This window comes from Physeter macrocephalus, chromosome 4, assembly GCF_002837175.3.
Source record: "Physeter macrocephalus isolate SW-GA chromosome 4, ASM283717v5, whole genome shotgun sequence".
Taxonomy (NCBI): domain Eukaryota; kingdom Metazoa; phylum Chordata; class Mammalia; order Artiodactyla; family Physeteridae; genus Physeter; species Physeter macrocephalus.
Genome location: NC_041217.1, coordinates 19,074,405 through 19,098,232, shown reverse-complemented (window position 1 = coordinate 19,098,232; position 23,828 = coordinate 19,074,405). Strand labels below are relative to the sequence as shown.

Here is a 23,828-nt window from a genome sequence, read left to right as displayed (position 1 = left end):
GTCCGGAGCCTGTGCTCCGCAACGGGAGAGGCCACAGCAGAGGGGGGCCCGCATACCACAAAAAAAAAAAAAAAAAAAAGAAAAGAAATGACAAAGTGTTACTGAATTTCCTATATAATGAAAAAAAAAGTGGGTGACTTAAATTGTGGGAAGGAAGAGATCATTCGTGGCAAGGATGGAAAGAACTGGTCAACCATCTCTTTAGAATGGGTGAGAATAAATCCGCTTAAAATTTTGGATCCACTTTGCTGGATAGCTTGTAGCCATTTATACTCACACCTGTAGTGTGTGGGAGTATGAAGAGAGAGTATTGAAACTTAAATTTCAATTTATATGTGACACCATTCAGCCTTTGATGTTGTGCTGGTAGAATAAGGCCGAACTTATGCCAATTTTAATCATGTAGTAAAAACATCCTGTATCATTGAATCATGAATTCATTCATAAATAAGAGACAGGCATTATAATCTTTCAGAACAGTTCAGCTTTTGTAAGGATTATTTGATGACTTTAATCCCTCAATCCAGTAAGTTGTTGGCTTATGAACTCCCTAAAAGCATTTCCTTTACCAGGATTCTTCTTCAGGAGCAATGCATTTTTTTGACCGTTTGCATTCAAAGTCGAGGCAGTACACAAATATGAAAATTAGAATAACTCATGTTCCATTCTGCAGTGTGTTTGTGTTCAGAACCTCTCAGCCGGGTATCTATCTTCATGTACCGTGAGTACCCGAGTTGGAAGATGCTGCCCAAGGCCATATGTGTGGGAATCTAGCAGGATCTTTACTTTCTAGATCTCTAAGCTCACTGTCCCCCCTCCTTCTCTCCCGGCCACCCTGGTGCATTTAAATGACGCTGGCTTCTCTGCTGCTCCGCCCAGCATGTGGGCGTCAACATTCAGTCCGTCTACTTTTGTTCTTAGAGCCTTGGGGAAGTGAACAGTACCTTTGCATTGTAAAAGGCTGGCGATTTCTGGACTACAGGGTACCAGTAGATGTTTGGAAGGGTTTATTTTCACTGTGTCGGGAAGCATGTGGGAGTACAGATGCTCCTACCTTTTTAGTCGGGGTATACATTGGCAGCACTCTACAGTATGCAGCGTCACAGTACTTAATGAAAATTCTTTTTAAATGTAGGTCCCCTTGGAGCCTGCACTTGTTTATGAGGATTTGCCATACAAATGGACTTATATATAAATATGCACAGATCTATCAAGGATATATGTTGCAGCATTGTTTGTAGTGGCAAAAGGTGGGGAACAACATAAATGTCCATCAGAAGGTCAGATCAGTTATGGCATATGGCCACACAGTGGAACACTCTGAGTGGTTGCCAAGAATGAGGCATGTCTCCTTGATATTTTATTAAATTAAAAAGCAAGGCACACATCAGTTTATTTGGTGTGCTGTCATTTATGTACATACAACGTTTCTGGAAAGCAGCATAAGAAACTGTTTCAGTTGTTATTACCTCGAAGAAGTGAACTAATACCTGGAGATATGGGTGGACTCTCTATTTCTTGTACCATTTGAATTTGTATCGTTTAAAAAATTAATATTTAAATTTTGTAGTATTTTATAGCTTAGAGTAATTATAGGTGGCAGCTTTACTATCTTATGAATGTTTTATGACATTGATCTTGTAGCTTTTGAAAATGACTTTTGTCTGTTAATTGAAACTCAGCAGTGAGCATCTTAGCGTGGAGTTGAAATAAAAATCTAATAACCTAAGATGACAATGTCATTTCAGTTCATTAAAGTCATGTGTTGTTATTGCTGTTTTATCATTAGGTATTATGACTCTGTCCCCTTTTGATCAAATGAAGACTGCTTCCAATATAGGTGGATATAACGCAGCAATTAAAAACAGCCCACCCGCCATGTCTCAGTATATCACTGTAGGGTCCAATCCATTTACGGGCTTCTTCTATGCTTTAGAGGTAAGTGTTTCATCACTGATCTTGATTTTTCAACATATCTACAAATTGGGATGGTAACATAGCCTTAGAAAGATTAAGCAGTTTACGTTTCTAAGTTTCAATGTAAGCTAAAATTAGTCTCAACTCACTTTCTTCTAAATTCTTTAGATTAACTGAGAAGGTACTAGAGTCAGTGTAGTACAAGCAGCCTTCTTTGTTTCTGATGCCCCGAATTCTTAGTTGAGTTGTCTTTGAATATTGGTGCAGTAATCAGAGGCTTAGTGTCGTTAGTGATGTCAGCCCACCAGGGATTTGAGTAAATGAGGAATTGTAAAGACAGGACAAGCTGCCAACTATATATAGTTGATAAAGTGGTGAAAATTGCTTCCTAAAATTCGGAAAAATTAGGTGTTAGATTTGGTATCTCCTGTTGTTCGCTTAAACGGCACCCTTCTCAAAATGGTTCAAACCATCTTTTTGCTTTAATAAAAATACATATTTTAAAAAAAGAGGGGGAGGGATAAATTAGGAGTTTGGGATAAATATATACACACACCTATATATAAAATAGATAAATAAATAGCAAGGTCCTACTGTATAGCACAGGGAACTACATTCAATATCTTGTAATAACGTATAATGGAAAAGAATCTGCAAAAGAAAAAAAAATATATATATATATATATATAGCTGAATCACTTTGCTATACACCTGAAACTAACACAACATTGTAAATCAACTATACTTAAAAATTTTTTTGTATAATATGAAACATTTCTAAATAAAAACTGGTTAAAAAATGGAAAGAAAAAAATAAAGAGGGAAAAGAGCTGGTTGGATATGGATAAGAAATCAATAGCCCTGGTAGAAAAATGCCATTTTAATGTCCTAGTTTACATTTTTTCATTAATTACAATTTAAGGAGGGAAATCCTAAAGATAACTAAACTACTAGTGATTTTACTTTTTTTTTTCTTTTTTTAATTGGCCATGCCACATGGCTTGCGATATCTTAGTTCCCTGAACAGGGATCAAACACGAGCCCCCTGCAGTGGAAGCACGGAGTTCTAACCACTGGACCGCCAGGGGATTCCCTTACTTTTAAACTGTAGAGTTAAAACTTTTGATTATATTGCTACCTCCTACCTTTTTAAGGTACATCTAGTTTAGAAAATATATTTTGTTTATCTGTCAGCTGTTGTTTTCTCTTTCAAATGTTCTGTTTTTCAGGGAAGCACGCAACCATTATTATCTCATGTTGCACTAGCAGTGGCAAGTAAACTCACTTCTGCTTTATTTAATGCTGCCAGGTAATTACATCACAATTTAAATGATCTAATTTGCATCTCACAAGATTTTAACTTGTATTTTGATAGTCTGCAGTTTAAAACTCTGTAAGCCCTGGTTTTAGTCTGAATTTTCTTTCTTTTCAGTGGTTGGCTTGGTTGGAAAAGCAAGCATGAAGAAGAAGCTGTCCAGAAGCAAAAACCCAAGGTTGAACCAGCTACCCCATTAGCTGTAAGGCAAGTCTGTCGCGCTCTTCTCACATTTTAGTAATTTTAGGAATGCGCTCTTGAATTAATGGTCTTTCTGTGTGCTTAGCTGTTTTGTTGATTTCCTGAGTCTTTGGAGCTTCTAAAAGTCATTAATGTGGGACTAATTTATATATATATATATATATATATATATATATATATATATATATATATATAAATTTATTTATTTTATTTATTTATTTTTGGCTGCACTGGGTCTTTGTTGCTGTGCGCGGGCTTTCTCTAGTTGCGGTGAGCCGGGGCTACTCTTTGTCCCAGTGTGTGGGCTTCTCATTGCGGTGGCTTCTCTTGTTGCGGAGCACGGGCTCTGGGTGTGCGGGCTTCAGTAGTGGTGGCACGTGGGCTCAGTAGTTGTGGCTCACAGGCTCCAGAGCACAGGCTCAGTAGTTGTGGCGCACAGGCCTAGTTGCTCCGCGGCCTGCGCCACCTGGGAAGCCCAATGTGGGACTCATTTTTTCCACCATAATGTAAAGTCCACAAGGACAGTGATTCTTGCCTGTTTTATCACAGCTGTCTCCCTGTCATGTATTGGGGGCTCAGTATGTATGTGTTGAGTGTGCTCTTCTACAAACACCTGTACACTTAGCTTACGTTGCAGGAAAATTGGTTTTTTGATAGCTGTTGGATTTCTTACTATAAAAAGTTTAGTTTGTCATTAAGCTGTAGAAACTCAAAACGGACTTAGTGATATCTTTAAAAATAAATAAATAAAAATGGGGGGTCCCATGCATCCAAGCACTCTTCAACATGCTGGCTTGTGCTTCCTTGCTTGCTTCAGCAGTGCTGTAGGATATTTAGTAGATTCGTCAGGTTTTGTGGGGAGTGAGTATGATTTTGGCCTGATTTTGTTTTTAAATCATTTTTTATTACCCAATAGAAAGGCAAATAGAAACCTCCCCCCCTTTTTAAGATGTTCTTCAACTAAAGAGATATAACTAATTATCTGTTATTAAAATTGATTAAAGATTATCTTCCAGGGTTTTTTCCATCTTAAAGTATGTTAGAACACATCACATTTTCTAAGATCACCCAAGAATCAAGAAATAAGCCAGGCTTCCCTGGTGGCGCAGTGGTTGAGAGTCGGCCTGCCGATGCAGGGGACGCGGGTTCGTGCCCCGGTCCGGGAAGATCCCACATGCCGCGGAGCGGCTGGGCCCGTGAGCCATGGCCGCTGAGCCTGCGCGTCCGGAGCCTGTGCTCCGCAACGGGAGAGGCCACGACAGTGAGAGGCCCGTGTACCGCAAAAACAAAAAAAAAGAAAGAAAGAAAGAAAGAAGCCAAATGGCCCTTATGCATCCAAATAGATGTAACAAAGTTTGAGTACTTTGTCTCAGGGACTTTTTTCAAAACGAAGTCTTCTGGTCCTTTCTCAGTACCTCTTTACTTTTATTTTACTCACAGTTCTAATTAGATTGATAACAGACCAAGAGCAGTTTACAGATAACTATTTAGAAGAAGGAACGTTCTTGTACCTGCATTGGTATCAGCAAGATATGATATCTAGAAAAAAAATGAGAATAGATTAGAAATCAGAACTATACAGATGCCTGTGTAGGAGCAGAGTATTCTAAAATTTAGTTGGTTGTGAGGGTATTGTTTCCTATGATGTATCACTTAATCAAGGAAAGCTAGTTGTACTTGAGACTCTCTGAAAATAGGTTGTGGATATCTATATAGAAGATCTCTGAAATAAAACCTAGGTGTTTTTATTTTGTAATAGAAGAAATTTCCTTATGCATTTTGTATTGCAAAATGTGGTGTGATCAGTTAATAAATTAGGTATTAATCCATAGAAAGTTCATATTTCTTTATATAAAGACAGATTCAGCCTATTTTGTTAATGCATTTCATTATTCTTTTATGTATTTCTAGATTGCACTTTGATTTGAGCTTTCTGTTTTCTTTCACATATCAGGTTTGGACTTCCAGATTCTAGACGCCATGGTGAAAGTATATGTCTGTCTCCATGTAACACGCTGGCAGCAGTCACAGATGATTTTGGCAGAATTATTTTGTTGGATGTAGCTAGAGGAATTGCAATACGCATGTGGAAAGGTACTTTCTTACAAAAATCCAGAAAAAAAAGTTAATTTGCTTTCTACCCCAGCAGTTGGACAGTGTTATATCCTTCTTCAGCTTCTGGTTGATAACAGTGTTTAATTCTTTACATTTACGCTTTTTGTCTGTTTGTTTGTTTAAACCACAAACTCAGATCAGCAACACTTGATCCAGTCGTCTAACTGATATATCCTTTAAGTTTGACCACCTCATAGGCACTTTCAACCTCTTCCTTACATACCTCTTTTCAGTTCTCACTGTCATTGTCAATTCCTGAATTCAGTTTCTTGCCCCCTCGAATGCCAAGTCTTTCAGATTTAAGATGGCAAAACCTAGCGAAATTCATTTTTTTCTACTTTGACTTCCATATCTACGTGCTTGGGTCAGTCCACTTAAGTGTCTCAGTAACTTTGTCAGTTAGAAGTTGCATTTAGTGGCAAACAATAGAGCCAAGTACAGGGTTGATATGATGTCGCTGTGATGTCCTCAGGAACTCAGTTTCCTTCCATGTAGCTTCCCCATGCAAGGTTATCCCATGTTCAAATGGCTGCTGAAGCTGTAGCCTTCTTATCTGCATCCCAGGAAGGAAGAAGGGGAAAGGAAGACTTCCAATTTAGTCCACTTTGAAGATACTTTCTGACGTCTTGCCAAGCTTTTTCTACAATACATTAGCCAGGACTTAGTCACATGGCCAAACTTAACTATAAGGGAGCCTTGAAAATATCTAGGCACATTGTCAACCTGAGTAAAATAAAATCTCCTTGACCAGGGAGGAGGGAAGAGTGCATTGTTTGAAGTTATCTGGAAGAGCAACATGTCAGCACAGACTGCTGGTTAGAAATCACAATTTTGGTGCAATCTGGTCTGTTTTTAGCTTTGTGAGGAATAATGGATTGGAGGGCATTAAATTACTGTGGACCAGACTGAGGCCACTATTAACCTTCTTGCCAGAGAATTCCTGCAGTGTTTACCTGCCACATGTTTACGTGTCTTTAGAAATAAGTTTTAATGCTGCAGATACAATCATTTCTCCCTGAGATGGTGTTTGTCTTCTGAAACAACATCAAGGGTGTGTTCTCAGCAGGACTTTTCCAGAATATGTACCAGCTGGTCCACGTCCACTATGGCGATCTTATCGCCGCCATTGTTGGCCGTCCTTCTGCAGCTGCTGCAGTCTGTCGTTTTCCTCTCCGTACTGGCGAGAGAGGGATCAGTTGCCTGTGAGAGGGGCCACCCTCAAGTGGAAGACGTGTCAGCTGCATCTTTCTTCTCACAAGCCGGGGCTGTTTCCCATCACTGTGCAGCCCATGTTTTCCCTCTGTCTGCACATCACCAAGGGACTTGAATAGCAGGGAACCAGTTTGATCTTTTTCCTATATTTTAGTTGTATTTTTAAGTCTGAACCTGATAACCTCCCAAGAATTTTTTAAAAAGAGGGAGGGAGGGGAATGAGATGAGGAAAGGGTGCTCACGAAGCCTCCGGGATAACTTTTGTTCTTAAAGAAAAAAAAGTGATCAGAAGCAAATATAGCAAAATCTGAAGTTTTAATAAGACTTGGTGATTCAGTATTTATCATAATTATTATCTTCTTTTCTGTTTAATGTATTTCATAATAAAAAGCTAATGTACTTTTTGTAACATCTTTATTGGAGTATAATTGCTTTACAGCAGTGTGTTAGTTTCTGCTTTATAACAAAGTGAATCAGTTATACATATACGTATGTCCCCATATCCCTTCCCTCTTGCGTCTCCCTCCGTCCCACCTGATAATGTAGTTTTACAGCTTTTCTTAAGGCTCCCCCCGCCGCCGCCAGAAACACCCCAGAGTGCTTCAGGAGGCTACTGCTAAACCTAGATGACATAACTAAGTAGCTTTCCTTTCCTCTGTCTCCAAGGGTATCGAGATGCACAGACTGGTTGGATCCAAATTGTAGAGGACCTCCACGAAAGAGTGCCAGAAAAGGTGGACTTTTCCCCCTTTGGAAGTCCTCAGGGTCCAAGTCGAGTAGCTCAGTTCCTTGTGATCTATGCACCGCGGAGGGGCATTTTAGAAGTGTGGAGCACACAGCAGGGCCCTAGAGTAGGCGCTTTCAACGTGGGAAAGCACTGCAGGTAAGCTGCAAACGCCGCCTTTTCCTGGTTACAGAAAGGAATGCTTTTGTTAAAGTAAAGCCTTTATTAAAGCTACTTATTAGATTACAAGTTGTTTGAGAATTGAAATGTCCTTTATTATGTTTTTTTCCTGCGAGTGCCTGGTATATAATTAAGGATTAAGTATTTAATAACAAAGGAATCTGATTGAAGAGGCCGCGATGTGCTACTGAATTCAAGTCAGCTTTGGTGCTGCCATTTGTCCCCAGGCCTTACTTACACTGTGGAGGCTCGAAGGAAAGATTCTTTCCAGTTCCCCTGGTGACGATGTTGAGTGAGGTGAATGCTTTGTTTGCCACTGCAGCTTAGGCCTGATGGTGTTCATTTAATTTTCCAGAACATTTTAACAAGGTATAAGAACCCTGCTCGTTGGGTTCTGCTTTACTTGTGTTTTTGGTATCAGTGTTTATTTGCCTTACTAATGCTTCTGAATGGATAATAATGTAGGAGTCCCAAGCTGTTAATAATAGCACCTTTTAACATTTTTCCTTTCTCTAAGATTTTTACCATATTGGTATGTGATTTCCTCAGGCTTCTGTATCCTGGCTATAAAATAATGGGCTTAAATAACGTTACCAGTCAGAATTGGCAGCCGCAGACTTACCAGATCTGTCTGGTTGATCCAGTGTCTGGAAGTGTGAAAACAGTAAATGTCCCTTTCCATTTAGCATTGAGGTAAGTTGTATCACGTGCCAGCTTACTTATGTCCCTCTGCTAACTTTTCCTGGTCCTTTGTTTGCTATTTGTTTTACTTTGTTTCGTAGCTATCGTTTTGTCCTCTTCTCTCATTAGACTGATACCTTTAAAGTTAAATAGGAAGAATAGAAAGGCAAAAGAAATCTGGAGCGTGTCAGAATTAAAAGGAAAGCAGTTTCACATTCTGTAAGAATTTGTTGTATTTATTGTTTTAGTGATAAGAAGAGTGAACGAGCCAAGGACATGCACTTAGTGAAGAAACTGGGAGCCTTACTGAAAGCAAAATCTCCCAATCTTGGTAGGTGTCCTTCAATAAAAATGAAGCAAACTGTTGTGTCATTTTTTAAAATTAATAGAATATTCTAAATGGAACAATCAAAACACTTCAGTGCATTTATGAGCTATTTCAACTCCTTTTTGGAATGAGGTGAGGTACAAGTAATCATGTGTAGTTTTTACTGGAATTACTCTGGAGGATGAAATGTGCCATCGAGGGAGTATTAAAATTTGTAACAGTAAAACAGTAATTTCCGAGAGAACCCAGAAATCCTTTAGACTGACTGATGTTGCAAATACATGATTTTTTCTTTCAGAATAAAGTTTAACTGTCATAAAAGTGAAAATTTTACTTTGGTTAATTTTCTTTCTAGATTTGATTGAAACAGAAATAAAGGAATTAATTCTCGATATTAAGTACCCTGCAACCAAAAAACAAGTAAGTGTAGATAATAAATGATCTTTCTTGCTGAGTAGCTAGTATATATCCTTCTTAACAAAATCTTTTTTTTCCTATTTCCCTCCAAACATGACAGGCTAAAATCTTCCTTTGTGTTTTCATTCATGTTCATCCTTTTTTATATTCCCATGTGGAAGCTTCTATTGTTTCTTTTTTTCTCTCTTCTTTTGTAAATTAAGTAATATTACCGTACACGGAAGCACATGTGTTTTATACACATAAACAAGCCCATACACAACGTATATTCAAATTAAATAATAATAAGACAAAGACGTGTGTGACCACCCACCTTAGGAAACAGAATGTTACCAGGAACTCTGAAGGGCCCTGCACGTCCCTCCTCCATCCCATCCCCTTCTCCCATCCCTAAGGTAACCAGTCTTCAGAATTTTGTGTTCCTTTCTCTTTTGCTTTTCTTGACAGATACAGCATTTCTGTATGGCTCCTTTAAAACATACTGATGCATTTTCTGCTTTTTGGGAACTTTATATGAATGGAGTCACGCTCTGTCTTCTTCTGTGACGTACCTCATTCCCTCACCATTGTGTTTCTGGGACTCACCCACGTGGCTGCCAGCGGCCTGCTGCAACAGGCAGCTGCCGTTGACTCGTGCTGTGCTGTATGAATTCCACTCTGACTGCCACCTATTTATTCACTTTCCTGTCAGTGGACATTTAGCTTGTCTCTAGTTTTTTGCTATTAACAGCAATGATAGTGTGATTATCCTTGTACATTTCTCCTGGTGCACGTGTGTAAGAGTTTCTCTTGAGTTTATACCTAAGAGTGGAATTGCTAGGTATGAGCTTTGGCTGTACTGGTTGATGATAAATTGCTTATCAAAATACTCGTACTAATTTACATTCGCATTTATACTGTGGAAGAGACCTTGTTGCTCCACAGCCTCAGCCTCTCATGATGTAGTCAGACTGGTTACCTTTTCCAGGCTCCTGGTTATACTATGGTAACTCATTATATTACTCCCACTCCTCCTATCCAAGTCCCTCATAATGCTGCTCAGGTTCTAACTATAAATTCTTACATGACACATCAATCCTCATGGATGCCTCTGAACTCTACTTTTAATCAGAACCAGAGAGCTAATGACTATAATCGTCCCTCAGTATCCTCAGGGGCATTGATTTCAGGACCCCCTGTGATACCTAAATCTCAAGATGCTTAAGTCCCTTATATAAAATGGTGTAATATTTGCATATAACCTATGCACATTCTCTTGTATACTTTAAATCCTCTCTAGGTTACTTGTAATACCTAACACAATGTAAGTGCTATGTAAACAGTTGTAAATACAATGTAAGTGCAATGTAAATAGTTGCAAGTGTGTGGCAAATTCAAGTTTTGCTTTTTGGAACTTAGTGGAATTTTTTCTTTCCAAATGTTTTCAATCCATGGTTGGTTGAATCTGCAGGTGTGGAACCCATGGATGCAGAGGGCCGACTGTACTTGTTTTCTAATTATTTCATGTGTGTTAGTCAAGCTCCCCAACTTTTCCCTCTTTACCTCTTTTAAGCTCCTTCAAACGGGGACCTTACCAAATACGTCACTTTCATAATGCACAGCATCTAAGGTAGTGGGATGAGTTAGTGAATACTGATTTCTTTCTGTCCCTCTTATTCTACCGTGACATTTTCTTTTAACATCTTTATTGGAGTGTAATTGCTTTACAATGGTGTGTTAGTTTCTGCTGTATAACAAAGTGAATCAGCTATCCATATACATATTTCCCCATATCTCCTCCCTCTTGCGTCTCCCTCCCACCCTCCCTATCCCACCCCTCGAGGGGGTCACAAAGCACCGAGCTGATGTCCCTGTGCCATGCGGCTGCTTCCCACTAGCTATCGATTTTACATTTGGTAGTGTATATATGTCCATGCCACTCTCTCACTTCGGCAGTCATTTTTTAAAAACGCTGTTTATCGTTTTATTGTACAACAGGCAAGTCTCTGACTTTTAATTGAGTTTTCCATTCCACTGACAGTACTCACGGGCTCTCATCTTCCTCAGGGCAGCCTCCGTTCTTAAAGGGACTCTTGTGAGAAGGTGGACATGTGGAGAGGCAGTTTAGGGCATCGGTCGTGGAAAGGAGGCTCATAACCCGCACCGTTCTTCTCATTTCGATACCATCTTTCTTACATCGTGGAACAACAAAATTGGGAAACTTCAGCATAGTGCAAACTGTCTTCTTGATTTTTTTTGTTTTACTCTACTACTGAATTTTGTATGAAGCTATGAATTTTATTAAAAATACTAGACAACCTAACAGTGAAAGTTGTGTATTGTTTTGCAACAGTTAAGGGAGAAAAGAAACCAGTTTAGACTTTGGAAGACTGAATAATAGGACAGTGAGCCAGCTGCTAGCTTGTATAACAGTAGGCAGAACAGAGGCAGATTACATTTTCCTGGGTATTTGCCTCTTTTGGTCACTTTCTCTATATCCTCCACCCAGTTGCCTCATCATAGGCCCGACCAACCTCTTGAGCCGCCCTCTACACCCATTTCTCCTCCACAGACACACAGAGTTGTTGTGTTACAATCTGATATTTGTCTCATGACACATTCTTAGCCTACCTTTTAGACTATTTAATCTCATCAGTCAAAATCCAATTTAATATGCTGATAAGAACAGATAAGTAGGAACTTCAGGTGCTGTGTCTGACCCATTTGTGATTCTGATTGTTGCTTCTTTAGGCATGAAGAGGGATTTTGGAACTGATGATGACCACTCTTAAATATCTACTAGTGGGTAGGAAGGGGGTAGGTGGGGAGTGTATATATATATATATATATATATGTATGTATATATCTATCTAGCATGGCCTGTGGATTCAGCCAGCCATGCTCAAGTGCAGTAATATAGCAGTAATTAAGTTATTGTCTGCTTTTATTATTGACATGACAATGACAGTGTCTGCTTCTCATTTACACCTCTCGAGTATAGACTTACTCAGACTCTTATTGGTGAACACCTTTTATCTCTGTTTCTGTTTTGTCTTGGCCATATTCTCTTGAACATCAGTTGCCTTCTCAGTTGTTTCCTTCTCAGTCTGGACTTTCTGTCATTGTACCATGTTTGGCATGACATGAAATTGATCACATAGTACTTATGATGCAACTTTAACTCTCAGGTAAGTATAATAAAACATCTTAAAAATGGAGCTTCCCTTTGAAACTTGGGGTAGTGAAAGTATAGGCATAAACGTAAAATTTAAAAAACAAAATCATTGCTTTCTGATCATGAGGATTGCTCCATATCTTTCTTCCAGGCATTGGAAAGCATTTTGGCAAGCATACGTTTACCAGTTTCCTGCCTTAGAAACATCACTCAGACTTTAATGGACACTTTAAAAAATCAAGGTAATAGGATTTGTACTGACTGGAGGCTGTGGCCTCATCTCCAATTTTATAACTCTGACGATAGAAAGTATTAACTGCTTACGATGCCGTCATGTTACTGTATTTTTTAATTAATTAATTATTTATTTTAGTTTCGGCCAGGCCGAACGGCCTGTGGGATCTTAGTTCCCCAACCAGGGGTCGAACCTGAGCCCTCAGCAGTGAAAACGCAGAGTCCTAACCACTGGACTGCTAGGAAATTCCCCATCCTGTTACTTTAATGTGGAAATAATATATAAGAAAGAAGGAAACTTATTTCATACCTTTAGTATTGGGGACTTTTTATTTTTTTATTTATTTTATTTTATTTATTTATTTATTTTTGCGGTACGCTGGCCTCTCACCGCTGTGGCCTCTCCCGTTGCGGAGCACAGGCTCCGGACGCGCAGGCTCAGCGGCCATGGCTCCCGGGCCCAGCCGCTCCGCGGCACGTGGGATCTTCCCGGACCGGGGCACGAACTCGTGTCCCCTGCATCGGCAGGCGGACTCTCAACCACTGCGCCACCAGGGAAGCCCATGGGGACTTTTTAATTCCCTGTATGCTGTTGATCTTCCTCTGAGCTTTCTCTGAATATGTTGCCTCTGTTTCTTACTGTAAATATTTTTCATTTGACTCCATCTACTGGGAGGAAAGATATCCGTATAGAATGATGGGAAGTGATTATTGTGGTAATAGCTGTAGAGCGTTGGGAAAGCCATTGGCAGGAGGGGACGAGATGTCTGGTGGTTAGCAAAAAACAGCCAGGTTCTCTTGCTGCCATCATGTCTTGTTTAACTTTAAGTAATGTTGTTTTGACTAGGATAATGATTAAAAAAAAATTCTAGGCTTTGATTTATGTTTTGTTAATGTATGGAATCCACATTTTTTCATCCATGCCCCTCATGAACGGAGCTAGGGCTTCCAAAATCACAGACTATGATTACATGACCAGTTCTGAGTTTTCTGGTTGTTTTTTTACTGTTCAGAATTTATTTGTCTGGAAAAGAATTACATCTGTAACTGTGGCTTTGTAACTCCACATTCTGTCCAGCCGAGCTAGAAAAATTTAATTTATTCTGAATTCCTAACATCATTTAAAAATGTAGTGTGCGATGCAGTGACTTCATCTAGTCATGACTTTTTGCTTGTTGTGTAAATATGAAACCAGCTGTGTATTTAATTATATTTAAGCCAACTTAGAGTAGCTTAATAGATAAGTCGTAATATGCTGTTTCAGGACTTTAAGTATCCTAATTTTGAGAATTTTTTTTTTCCAACACATATGTAAAGCTGACTCTTGGTAAATAGTAAACTCCTGTAATGCATACAGCTTGTTAGAAATACCTCTTTCAAAAAAGTATAGTGCACTGATAAAGTCCCCCTATCCCCGAAGGCCTTAAAAATATCAAAATTTATTAAATTAAAAATTATCTTGCACTAGGCTGGGAGTAAACCAGACACCATTGTCAGAGTTCTGTAACACCACTAGTTTCAAGTTCTAACCATAAATGAGACTCCTAAAAATGTCAAGTATTTAGTATGCTAAGTTTTATTATGGCTGTAAGAACTTGGACAGTCTTCCATGTTACTATATCCCATATCAGAGTTCTTGGGAGTTTTCAGTCAGTGTCTGCCTTTTTAGAGAATAAGTATTCATTTGTATTAGAAATAAATATTTAAATTATCATATGTATTATACAGAGAGTGAGTATTTTTCCAGCACTAACCTTGAAAAAATACCTGATTGATGGAGGATATTAAGTGGAATTCTACTTTTTGCCAGCCTTTCTTGAGGATACATCTGTCACAATCCACATTTTCTGGTTGAATTATAATATCTTTGACCATGATAATAAGAAGAGCCAGGCAACTTTCTATTTGTGTTTCCTCAGGGTGTGAGCATAATAGACAATGTATGATTGACGGGGTGAGGGAGAACATTTTCAAACCTGTTTCCAAATCATTTATTTAAATTTGAGTACTAGACTAAAATATTTCTTCTTTCTTTCTTTTTTTTTTTTAACATCCCCTTCTGTTAGAGCACCTAATTTCATTTAAAAATTTAGACATTTTGCCATGATGGGAAAAATTATTTTTGCCTTCTTAATCCATTATAGCTTAAGCATCCCAATATTTAATAAAATAGAACATCAAGGAATTATGTAATATTAAGAGATTTAATGAAAGGCTTTTTTTTTAATCAGTCTGTTAAATATATCTTTTTACTTTTTCCTTCTACCTTATAGAGCTTGAGTGTGTTGATGAAGGATTGCTACAGTTTTGTGCCAATAAATTGAAATTACTCCATCTTTATGAGTCTGTCAGTCAATTAAATTCCATTGATTTTCATTCAGACACGCCATTCTCTGATAATGTGAGTAATCCCATTATTCATTTTACAAAATAATCTCTTTGATTATTTTTTATTTTTTTAATTGGTAGTAAAGAAGTAGAATATTAAGTTTTTTTTTTTTTTAGGTGTAAAAAAAAGTATTTTCTTTACAAGACCTTCTGCTGGCTTTCCGTGCCTTGCTGCTAAATTTATATTATTTAGGCTAGAATATTGAACTTATTGTTAATCCATTTTTAATACCTAGAAGCATTTGGTTTTCCTTATTTTTTAAGGTTACTTCTTACAATACAACTTCTTCTGGACAGGGTTTGCCAGTTAAAATATATGCAGTTTACTGAAGTAGCAAAATTTTAATTTCTTTTAAAGAAAAAAAAAAATTCTGCCACACAGAAGAGACCAGCGTTTCTGTGTTGTTGTTAGCAAGCTCATACTGCTCTGTTCTTTACTATGTAATGAAATACATTGAAAAAATATTTTATTGTACATCAGAGCGTTTAAAGTAATTGTAGAAAATGTTCTATGTTTTTATTCTATAAAACGTAAAAAACTGATAGCACCTTGTAATCTTTATTACAGTGCAGTGTTGCTCATTTCTGAGGAGAGTATACAAAATTCTTACTTTCCATCTAGAGAAATTGAATTTCTCCTGATAGCGAATAGAGAGAAATATTGTCCTGTCTTCCCTCGACTACTATGTGACCTTGGGCAGGTTGCCTGGCATCAGGGCCTCATGTCTTTTATTTGTCTAAAGGAAAATTATTAAGGTGATTTTAGTGATTTTTCAAGTCACTGGTAATGCTTTTAAAAAACTCATCTGGGGTGTATCTGAAAGTTAGTTGAGTTTTAAAGTGGATGCCTTTTATTTGTAAATACACATACATGAATAAAAATTTTTAAACAGAAAAATGAGAGAAGGTTTTCCCTTTGTATTGGAAATAACCTACAGGTCCTAACATCTTTTTTTATCTTCGGGGTTCTAGATGGATTTTATAAGGCATTTTAACAATCTTCACAATAATATTCTGTGAGTGCCATTATAAGTGACAAAGCCATTTTTCAGGAGCTTTTGTTTTGCTATCTACTTCACCAATAGAGAAAAATCATTTCAAGCAACAGAGAAGTTCAAGTGGATTAAGTTATGTCTATAGGATTGCCGGGACATTTCATAGATTCTTCAATGCCTAAAATTTTTTTATAAAATCAAAACTTTCTCTCTTGAACCCTGCAAAAGAAACTTAAATATATGGCATTAATAATTATCCCTTGTAGAATTTATTTCCACTTGATAGCCCCAATATAGGGTGCAAAAGAATTATAAACTTTTAAAAATCAATTGACAGATTGTTCTTTTTTATTATTTTTTTATCTTTAAAATGCTTTTAAAGAATTAAAACCGTATTTTGCTGTAGACTTATTTGGATCCTTAAAAAAACATGCAGTCAACTTCTAGGCTGAATGGCTAATTTTGTACATACAAAACTAAAATTCAAATCTAAACTAATTCATTTTTGCTGTCTGTAGGACATAGTTCATATGAGTTTGGTATAGCATTGAACCACCTGTGTGTATTCCGTAGCATTTTGCAGTTTACTACTTGTTCTTAAAACAACATCCGTAAGTAAATAAATAACAAAACTGCTCTTGTTTAAGAATGCAGCTTTAATCATGTAGCATGAGGGGAAGAAAGTTTTGCTTGCTATGGCGAATTTATGGTCTTTTAAGCGTGTGTGTGTCTGTTGTGTGTATGTGTATGTGTACACTTGTCCCTAATTTAGAAGAAGAATAGTAGTAGATCAGGAGATGTTTCTGCACATGAGGTATGTAAAAACAGTTTGAAAGGCTGGCAAGTTGTATCTCTGCAGCCCCAAGAGCCACATAGAGGATTTATACGTAGATACAGTGAAGACTGTTTTCCACTGCTTTTATTTTATAATGTTCATGCTGTTTAATAAACAAGCATTAAATTTCAAATAGTTCTTTAGTTTCCTCGGAATCACAAGAGTTGGCAGTTGACACCCTTTTAATATCTTTTTTTCAGCAGAGAAAGGTTCATTGCAGGGCCGAGCCAGGAGAACATGCTCAAAAACCCCGAACTCCCTGATGGTTTGGGGGGAAAAGCTTAAATTTTTTTTCTGATTAAGCAATAATACATGTTTATTAAAATTTAGACATTTTAGAAGAGTATAATCGCAAGAAACTTTCTTAAAAGTGGTACTTTCAGTAATATGTAGTATTTCAAGATTAGTTGATTTAAATAACCTCCTACTCATGAATTGAGAGTAAAGTTTTAAGCAGAGAACATCATAGCTATCACATTAATTCAGAAGTCATCATCTTTGGCTTATAGTCTTGCATTTCATTTCAGACGATAGTGTTGACACTTATGGAGGAGTCATAGAAAGAGACGTGGTCTATTCAGAACTTTTTTTTTTTCCCCCTGTATTTAAGGACTTGGCTGTGTTACTAAGGCTTGATGAAAAAGAACTTCTTAAGCTCCAGGCGTTATTAGAGAAGTATAAACAAGAGAACAGCAGGACTGCGGTCCGATTTTCTGATGATAAGGATGGTGTGTTGCCTGTCAAAACATTTCTGGAATATTTAGAATATGAGAAAGATGTGATCAACATAAAGAAGATAAGTGAAGAGGACTGTGTGGCTTTAGGTAGGTAGAATGAGAAATTGCTCTTTGAATCCTCCCTATTCTAGATGAAAGCCTGGGAGGAGCTTATAGCATCTCAGAGATTGAGTTTGTTTTGAAATTAATTAACCAAGGAATTTAATGTGTGTTTTGCAGTCAACAGAAGATCCTCTGGACAGGTAGGCACTATGTCTTAAAAGTTTTCCTGAATTAGTAAGTACGCTTAGGAGACAGTGTCAGACACGTAATGATTTGCCTTCTGCTTTAATCACTTAAGCCAGTTAAACCATTGATTTCTCTTCTCTCGCGTTGTTTTGCTCCTCTGGGGATCTAGGTTGCAATTCAGGAAGATTGTGAGTCCAGATGGTAAGTGGTCATTGATTGATGTGTCTTGTTTTTGTTTTACCAGGCAGTTTCTTTTTTTGGAAGTGTTTATGTGGAGAAAGCTCCAGTGAGGATATGTGTCACACTCTGGAGTCAGCTGGACTTAGCCCGCAGCTGTTGTTGGTAAGGTTTCTTGTTTCTGGATGCTCTCCTTCCTTGGTACTGTCACCCAGACGTGTCAGTCTCTTTTTTTTCTTACCATTGTCTAAAGCATGTCATAGAACATACATGAAAACGTTCTAAAAATGATCAAGGAAGTTTATAATCACCGTATTTAATTGAATAATATTACCTTACTTTTCTCATTCTCTGTAAATTATAACCAGCGTATTCCGTGGTTGGCCTAGAATAAATTTAGAATCTGTCACGTGTGCACGCACTTACAATGGGCCGTGACCATCGGTAAAAATGTTCATATCAGAACTAAAAAGATCTTACCTGGAGAACAAAGTAAAGTCCCCTTAAAGCATGATAGAATTATCAAACATTCCCAGACTTTGAATATATATTAGGAATTAATATCTGTGCTATAACAAAAGCAAATAAAAGAATCATCCAATGGAAAAACTACAACACTAAATTTTCACCCTTTCTGAAAAGGGCAGGGGCGTTACCCCACCATCACCGTCCTGCCCTTTACCACCTCTCACGTGTACACATACACATACTCTGTCACAGCCCCACACACATCTTAAATTTTGGCCAGGATTTGGGCATTCCACCTCTGTGAACTTGTTGACTGTGTTAACGTATTGTTTTAATTGAACGTGCTAAGCCCTTTAAAAATGGATTCTGTTCTGCCTCACTCTGCAGTGTCTATGTCAGGAAGGAAAGCAGTTAAAGGTACACATGGTTGCACATGGATGTCCATAAGCTGCTTTATTCATAATAGGCAAACACTGAAAACTACTCGGTGCCCTTCGGTGGGTGAATGGATAAACAGACGGTGGCACATCCTTACCATGGAACACTCCTCGGCAACACAAAGGAATAAACTCTTGCTACAATAAGCAGTAGCTTGAATAAACAAGGAAAATATGCAGACAGAAAAAAGCCCATCTTAAAAAGATACATACTACGTGATTTTATTTTCGTAACCTTTATAAAATAACACAGTTGTAGAGAGAGGACAGATTAGTGGTTGCCAGGGGTTAGGGATGAGCGTAGGGGAGGAGACGGGTGTGGCTATAAAGAGTTAAAAGGAGGGAGTCTTGTGCCGATGGCAGAGTCGAGTGTCTTGATCGTGTTGATGGTCACGTATGCAGTGCTACACGTGATAAAATTGCATGATGCAAAACGAGTGCCTGTATTACTGGTGAAACGTGCATCAGCTTTATGGATTTTACAAATGGCGGTTTCTTGGGTTTGTGTAGGATGTTAACATTAGGGGAGACGCTGGGAAGGGCACCTGGGACCTCCGTGTGCATTCCTTTGTGCCACCGGTGAATCTATAATTACTTCAGAATAAAAAGTTAAAAATAAAGGAGACAGGTATTACCTATCACTCAAAATTGTGATGCTTAAATAGATGAACACAGAATTCTACTTATTTTCCATTGTGTTTAATCAATTTCATTTAAATTTGTTGTCTACATTAAATCGGGGTTAGAGAAACACCTGGAAAAAGCAAACCTCACACCTTTACCTCAAGCCATATATAAAATTTAAGTCAAAATGGCACATAAATATGAGGTAAAACTAACAAAACTTATAGAAGAAAACACCAGAGAAAGCTTGGTTTAGGCAAAGTTTTCTTAGGGTACAAAAAGCATGAACTGTAAAAGAAAAATATTGATAAACTGTGCTTCGTGAAAATTCAGAACTTATGTCTTTTAAAAGACTGTTAAGAAACTGAAATGGCAAGACTCTTTTTCAAAACAGATCTGATAAATGAATTGTGTCCACATTGTACAAAGAATTTGTACAACTCAGTAATAAGACAACAGTACCGTTTAAAAAGGAGCAAAGGATTTGAACAGACACATTACCAAAACATATACATACAAGTGGCAAATAATCCATCACCTGAAAGGTGTTCAACACCATTAGCCGTTAGGGAAATGCAAAAATAAAACCAGTATGGCCTCTGTCCCAAGAGGCCTAAAGAAGTGGTGGAAATGGGATTTAGATCCCCAGCAAATGATAATCTCCTAAATTAGACAAGCTGCCTGTTCCACCCCTCACGCTACATCATGTGACGAGCAGGCACCCCCCTCTCAACCAGGGAGGCTGGATCGCTCATGTGTACATGTGTGCTGTCTAGAAAAGTACAAGATTTTGTTTATGGTAAATATTTTTTTAGACTGAAAAAGACTTACAATCTGATTTCAGTCTCTGCTCCTGAGTGTTTGGCTTTCTAAGGAAAAAGATGTTTTGGACAAACCGCAGTCTGTCTGCTGTCTGCATACGATGCTGTACCTCCTGAGCAAGATGAAAGGTGAGCGTTGTGGACGCCGAGGTTCAGCTCTTCGCGAGCGTGGGCCCCACTCCCGGAGACACGTTCAGTGTTGAAATTCTACAGAAACGGGAGGGAGGATACTTTCTCTTAACAGAAGGAGGCCAGAGGGTACAAACATTTCACTAGAGAGGCTCTTCTGTGTAGCCATAGGAAGCTCTTAGTGCACTCAGAGTGGCTTTATGAAAATTGTATTTTGCATCATCATCAAAAATGATGTGAACAGGGCTTCCCTGGTGGCGCAGTGTTATTAGAGTGTACTATGAACAACTGTACACAAATTGTATAGCCTAGATGAAATGGACAAATTCCTAGAAACACAAAACCTACCAAGACTTAATCATGAAAAAACAGAAGGACTGAATAGAACTATGACTAGTAAGGAGATTGAATCAGTAATCAAAAATCTCCCGACAAAGAAAAGCCTGGGACCTGATGGCTTCACTGATTAATTCCACTAAACATTTCAAGAAGAACTAATACCAGTCCTTCTCAAATTGTTGCAAACATTAAAGAGTAGAAGACAATCCCTAAGTCATCCTATGTGGCCAGCATTATCCTGATACCAAAGTCAGACAAAGACACACAAAAAGAAAAGTACTGGGCTTCCCTGGTGGCGCAGTGGTTGCGCGTCCGCCTGTCGATGCAGGGGGGCCGGGTTCGCGCCCCGGTCTGGGAGGATCCCGCGTGCCGCGGAGCGGCTGGGCCCGTGGGCCGTGGCCGCTGGGCCTGCGCCTCCGGAGCCTGTGCTCCGCAGCGGGAGAGGCCACAGCGGTGAGAGGCCCGCGTGCCGGAAAAAAAAAAAAAAAAAAAAAAAGATGTGAACAGTGCGTTTTCTCAGCTCAGTGAGGTGAATCAAATGGTCTTCTGTGGAGGTAATATTTCTCTCATTGTTTCGGCATGATGAGAACAATAGTCTGTTACAGTAAACATTCAAGAGTAGTTTTCAGCAATGATGAAAATATTCCAAAGGGAGCTTTACAGTTGATTCGGAAGCAAGATGCCTAACAGCATAAATAAATGGACTATAAGTGTTCTGAATAAAATAAATTGTAGATTTATTTTCCAGTTCATTGAGAAATACATAGATGCATCAGTGGGGAATTTAGTTTTAACATTATGTTTAATGTCAAAGTTTGGACCAATAAAAAAAAAAAAACCTCCCAGCTAGGAGTTTCTTTTTCTTAACTTTGCCCTTTTGCCGGTAGCGGCCATCGAAGAGACCTGGGATTCCCAGTCAGTGTCCCCTTGGTGGCAGCAGATGCGCACGGCCTGTATTCAGTCTGAGCACAACGGGGCCGCTCTGCTTTCCGCGCACGTCGGGCACGCTGTCGCCGCCCAGATATCCAACAGCTTGACCGAGAAGAAAGTGAGTGAGCAGAGGGCTGCTCTGTCGGTGGGGGGCGTCTCTCCAGCTGGCTCCGGGCCGCTTTCCCCTTCTGGGCTGCGTCGTCTTCAGTACCGTGGAACATCTAGGATTTGACGTGTGTGTCCAGCAGGATCTTTCCTGTCTCTCTGGGGGGTGAAGGGTGCTGTCCTTAATTTGTTTATTCCGATGACATGCATCCTTGAACATAGTCTCCACATGGCGTAAGGGGAAAAGCACTGGATTCAGAGGGCAGAGATCTGGTCTCTGCCATCAGCTGGTGATCTGTGGTGAGTGCCTTTCAAAGGCGGGTCCTGATTCCGTTTTCTTGTCCAAAAGGATCAGGGTTAGACGGCATCATTTCTCAGATTTCTTTCGGCTCTGAAGTCCTACAGTTGTATTTATACCCCCCTTTTATAAACAAAAGTGGTTTTGGCATAGAGTGTTGAATGACTCAAATGGAAGTTTCCTGTTGACCTTCTGCTTTGTGGCTTTTCCCCATCTCTTGAAAACTGAAATTTATTTCAGAAAAGAAAAAGACTTAATTAACATCCCTTATATCTCATGGTAAATCAAATAAGTTTTTCTAGGGGGATGTTGCATTAAATTAGATGAGATAATTAAATAGGTCTGTAGAGATTCACTCAACATTGTCAGTCTCAGTAGTTTATGGGCTAAATTTAATATGACTGGCTTAAGATGTTTATACTAACGGAGAGAGAGAAATTTAAGACACGTTTTTTATGTTGGCGAGTACATTCTGAGGAACTGTCAGTGTCCTGGTACTGACAGAAAGAGCTGTGGCTCTTGCAGGGACGGCCCTGAAACCTTTGCAGTGCATGTTAGCTGAATCGGGGGCCTCACTGCTGTTCTCTTCATAAATGCCCCGACTCTATATCATCGTTGCCCCTAAATCTCCAGTCTACTCCTGACCCTCATGTTCCATCCAGCCAAGTAGTAATATTTGTGAAGCAGCATCTGTGTATTGCTTTGTGATGTATCCTGACTACGCATCAGCTTTCAAGTTAAAAGCTCATTCAAGTTCATGTAGATCCAGAATCTTGGCCAGAGTATCACCTGTGCATTTTCTGTTAGTTTTCCCAAACAGTTCCGGGTACTGATTCGGAGGCCCTCACTGATTCCTGGGAGGCCCTTTCCCTTGACACGGAGTACTGGAAGCTTCTGCTGAAACAGCTGGAGGACTGTCTCCTACTTCAGACTCTGCTTCATAGCAAAGTGAACGCCTCAGCCTCCAAAGCATCATCGCTGCAGTCTGAGCCGCTCCCGAAGCTTTCTGTTAAAAAGCTGTTAGAAGGAGGAAGAGGTAACCTGAAGTTTATTTGAGCATCTGTATCCATATACTTTTTTTTTTTCTGGTATGGGCTATTCTGGGGTTTGCTTTTTATAGAAATGACTGAAAGAATAAGGAAAGAGAAGTACACTCAGATTTTAAAAATAAATAACCCACCACATACTTCTTCTCAGTTAATCTCCTCCAAGTCTGAGCCTGTCAATTCCTTGCTCAGGAGCCACCAGCTCCTTCCCCTCGCCTCAGAAGATAAGCCGCGTTCTCAGAGTGGCCCCAGTCCTCTTTCTTTCCAACTTCATATCTATGTGAGGCCAGATCTTCCTCATACACCTCAACCAAAACATCAGATCCCAGTGGATCGAAGGTCGAAGCTGACTTGGGCAGTCCAGATCCAAGCTAGACATCAAAGAGATTTGCAAAAGCGTAGTGCCGCTCTGCTCGCTAAGTATCTTGTTTTGCTTTGGCAAATACAATTATTTTCATAAAATACTAGCATGTAATGGGTTTATTATTTTTATCTTAAAATGAATTAATAAAATTTTTTAAACATTTTCTCAGTTTTAATTTCTGATACCGTAATGATCAATAAATAGAACCCATAAGCTAAAGTTCTTTGGGCTTGTCAAAAATTTTTACTGGTTTAAGGGACTAAGATTGGGACTAGGAAGTTCAGAAATTGCCGGGACAAAGTGTAAACTCTTAAGCCTGCTCCCCGTGAACCTTCAGCTTGGAATGCAGCTCATTTCCACCTCTTGCTTGCTTGTTGCTAGATTTTTTTTTTTTTTTTGCTTTACGCGGGCCTCTCACCGCTGTGGCCT

General features: G+C 38.9%; 1 protein-coding gene across 1 annotated transcript in view; it reads left to right on the top strand.

Annotated features, from left to right (window-relative positions):
* Window positions 1–23,828, top strand: part of RAB3GAP2 (RAB3 GTPase activating non-catalytic protein subunit 2) — a 99,641-nt gene that overhangs the window by 55,170 nt on the left and 20,643 nt on the right. The window contains exons 10-24 of the mRNA XM_007129270.4: window positions 1,790–1,938; window positions 3,147–3,226; window positions 3,350–3,439; window positions 5,388–5,527; window positions 7,427–7,643; window positions 8,214–8,357; window positions 8,594–8,676; window positions 9,029–9,093; window positions 12,396–12,486; window positions 14,752–14,879; window positions 17,307–17,520; window positions 17,906–18,003; window positions 20,212–20,317; window positions 21,544–21,704; window positions 22,797–23,025. Of these exons, the coding sequence (XP_007129332.2) occupies window positions 1,790–1,938; window positions 3,147–3,226; window positions 3,350–3,439; window positions 5,388–5,527; window positions 7,427–7,643; window positions 8,214–8,357; window positions 8,594–8,676; window positions 9,029–9,093; window positions 12,396–12,486; window positions 14,752–14,879; window positions 17,307–17,520; window positions 17,906–18,003; window positions 20,212–20,317; window positions 21,544–21,704; window positions 22,797–23,025 (1,995 nt within the window). The remainder of the gene's footprint in view (window positions 1–1,789; window positions 1,939–3,146; window positions 3,227–3,349; window positions 3,440–5,387; window positions 5,528–7,426; window positions 7,644–8,213; window positions 8,358–8,593; window positions 8,677–9,028; window positions 9,094–12,395; window positions 12,487–14,751; window positions 14,880–17,306; window positions 17,521–17,905; window positions 18,004–20,211; window positions 20,318–21,543; window positions 21,705–22,796; window positions 23,026–23,828) is intronic.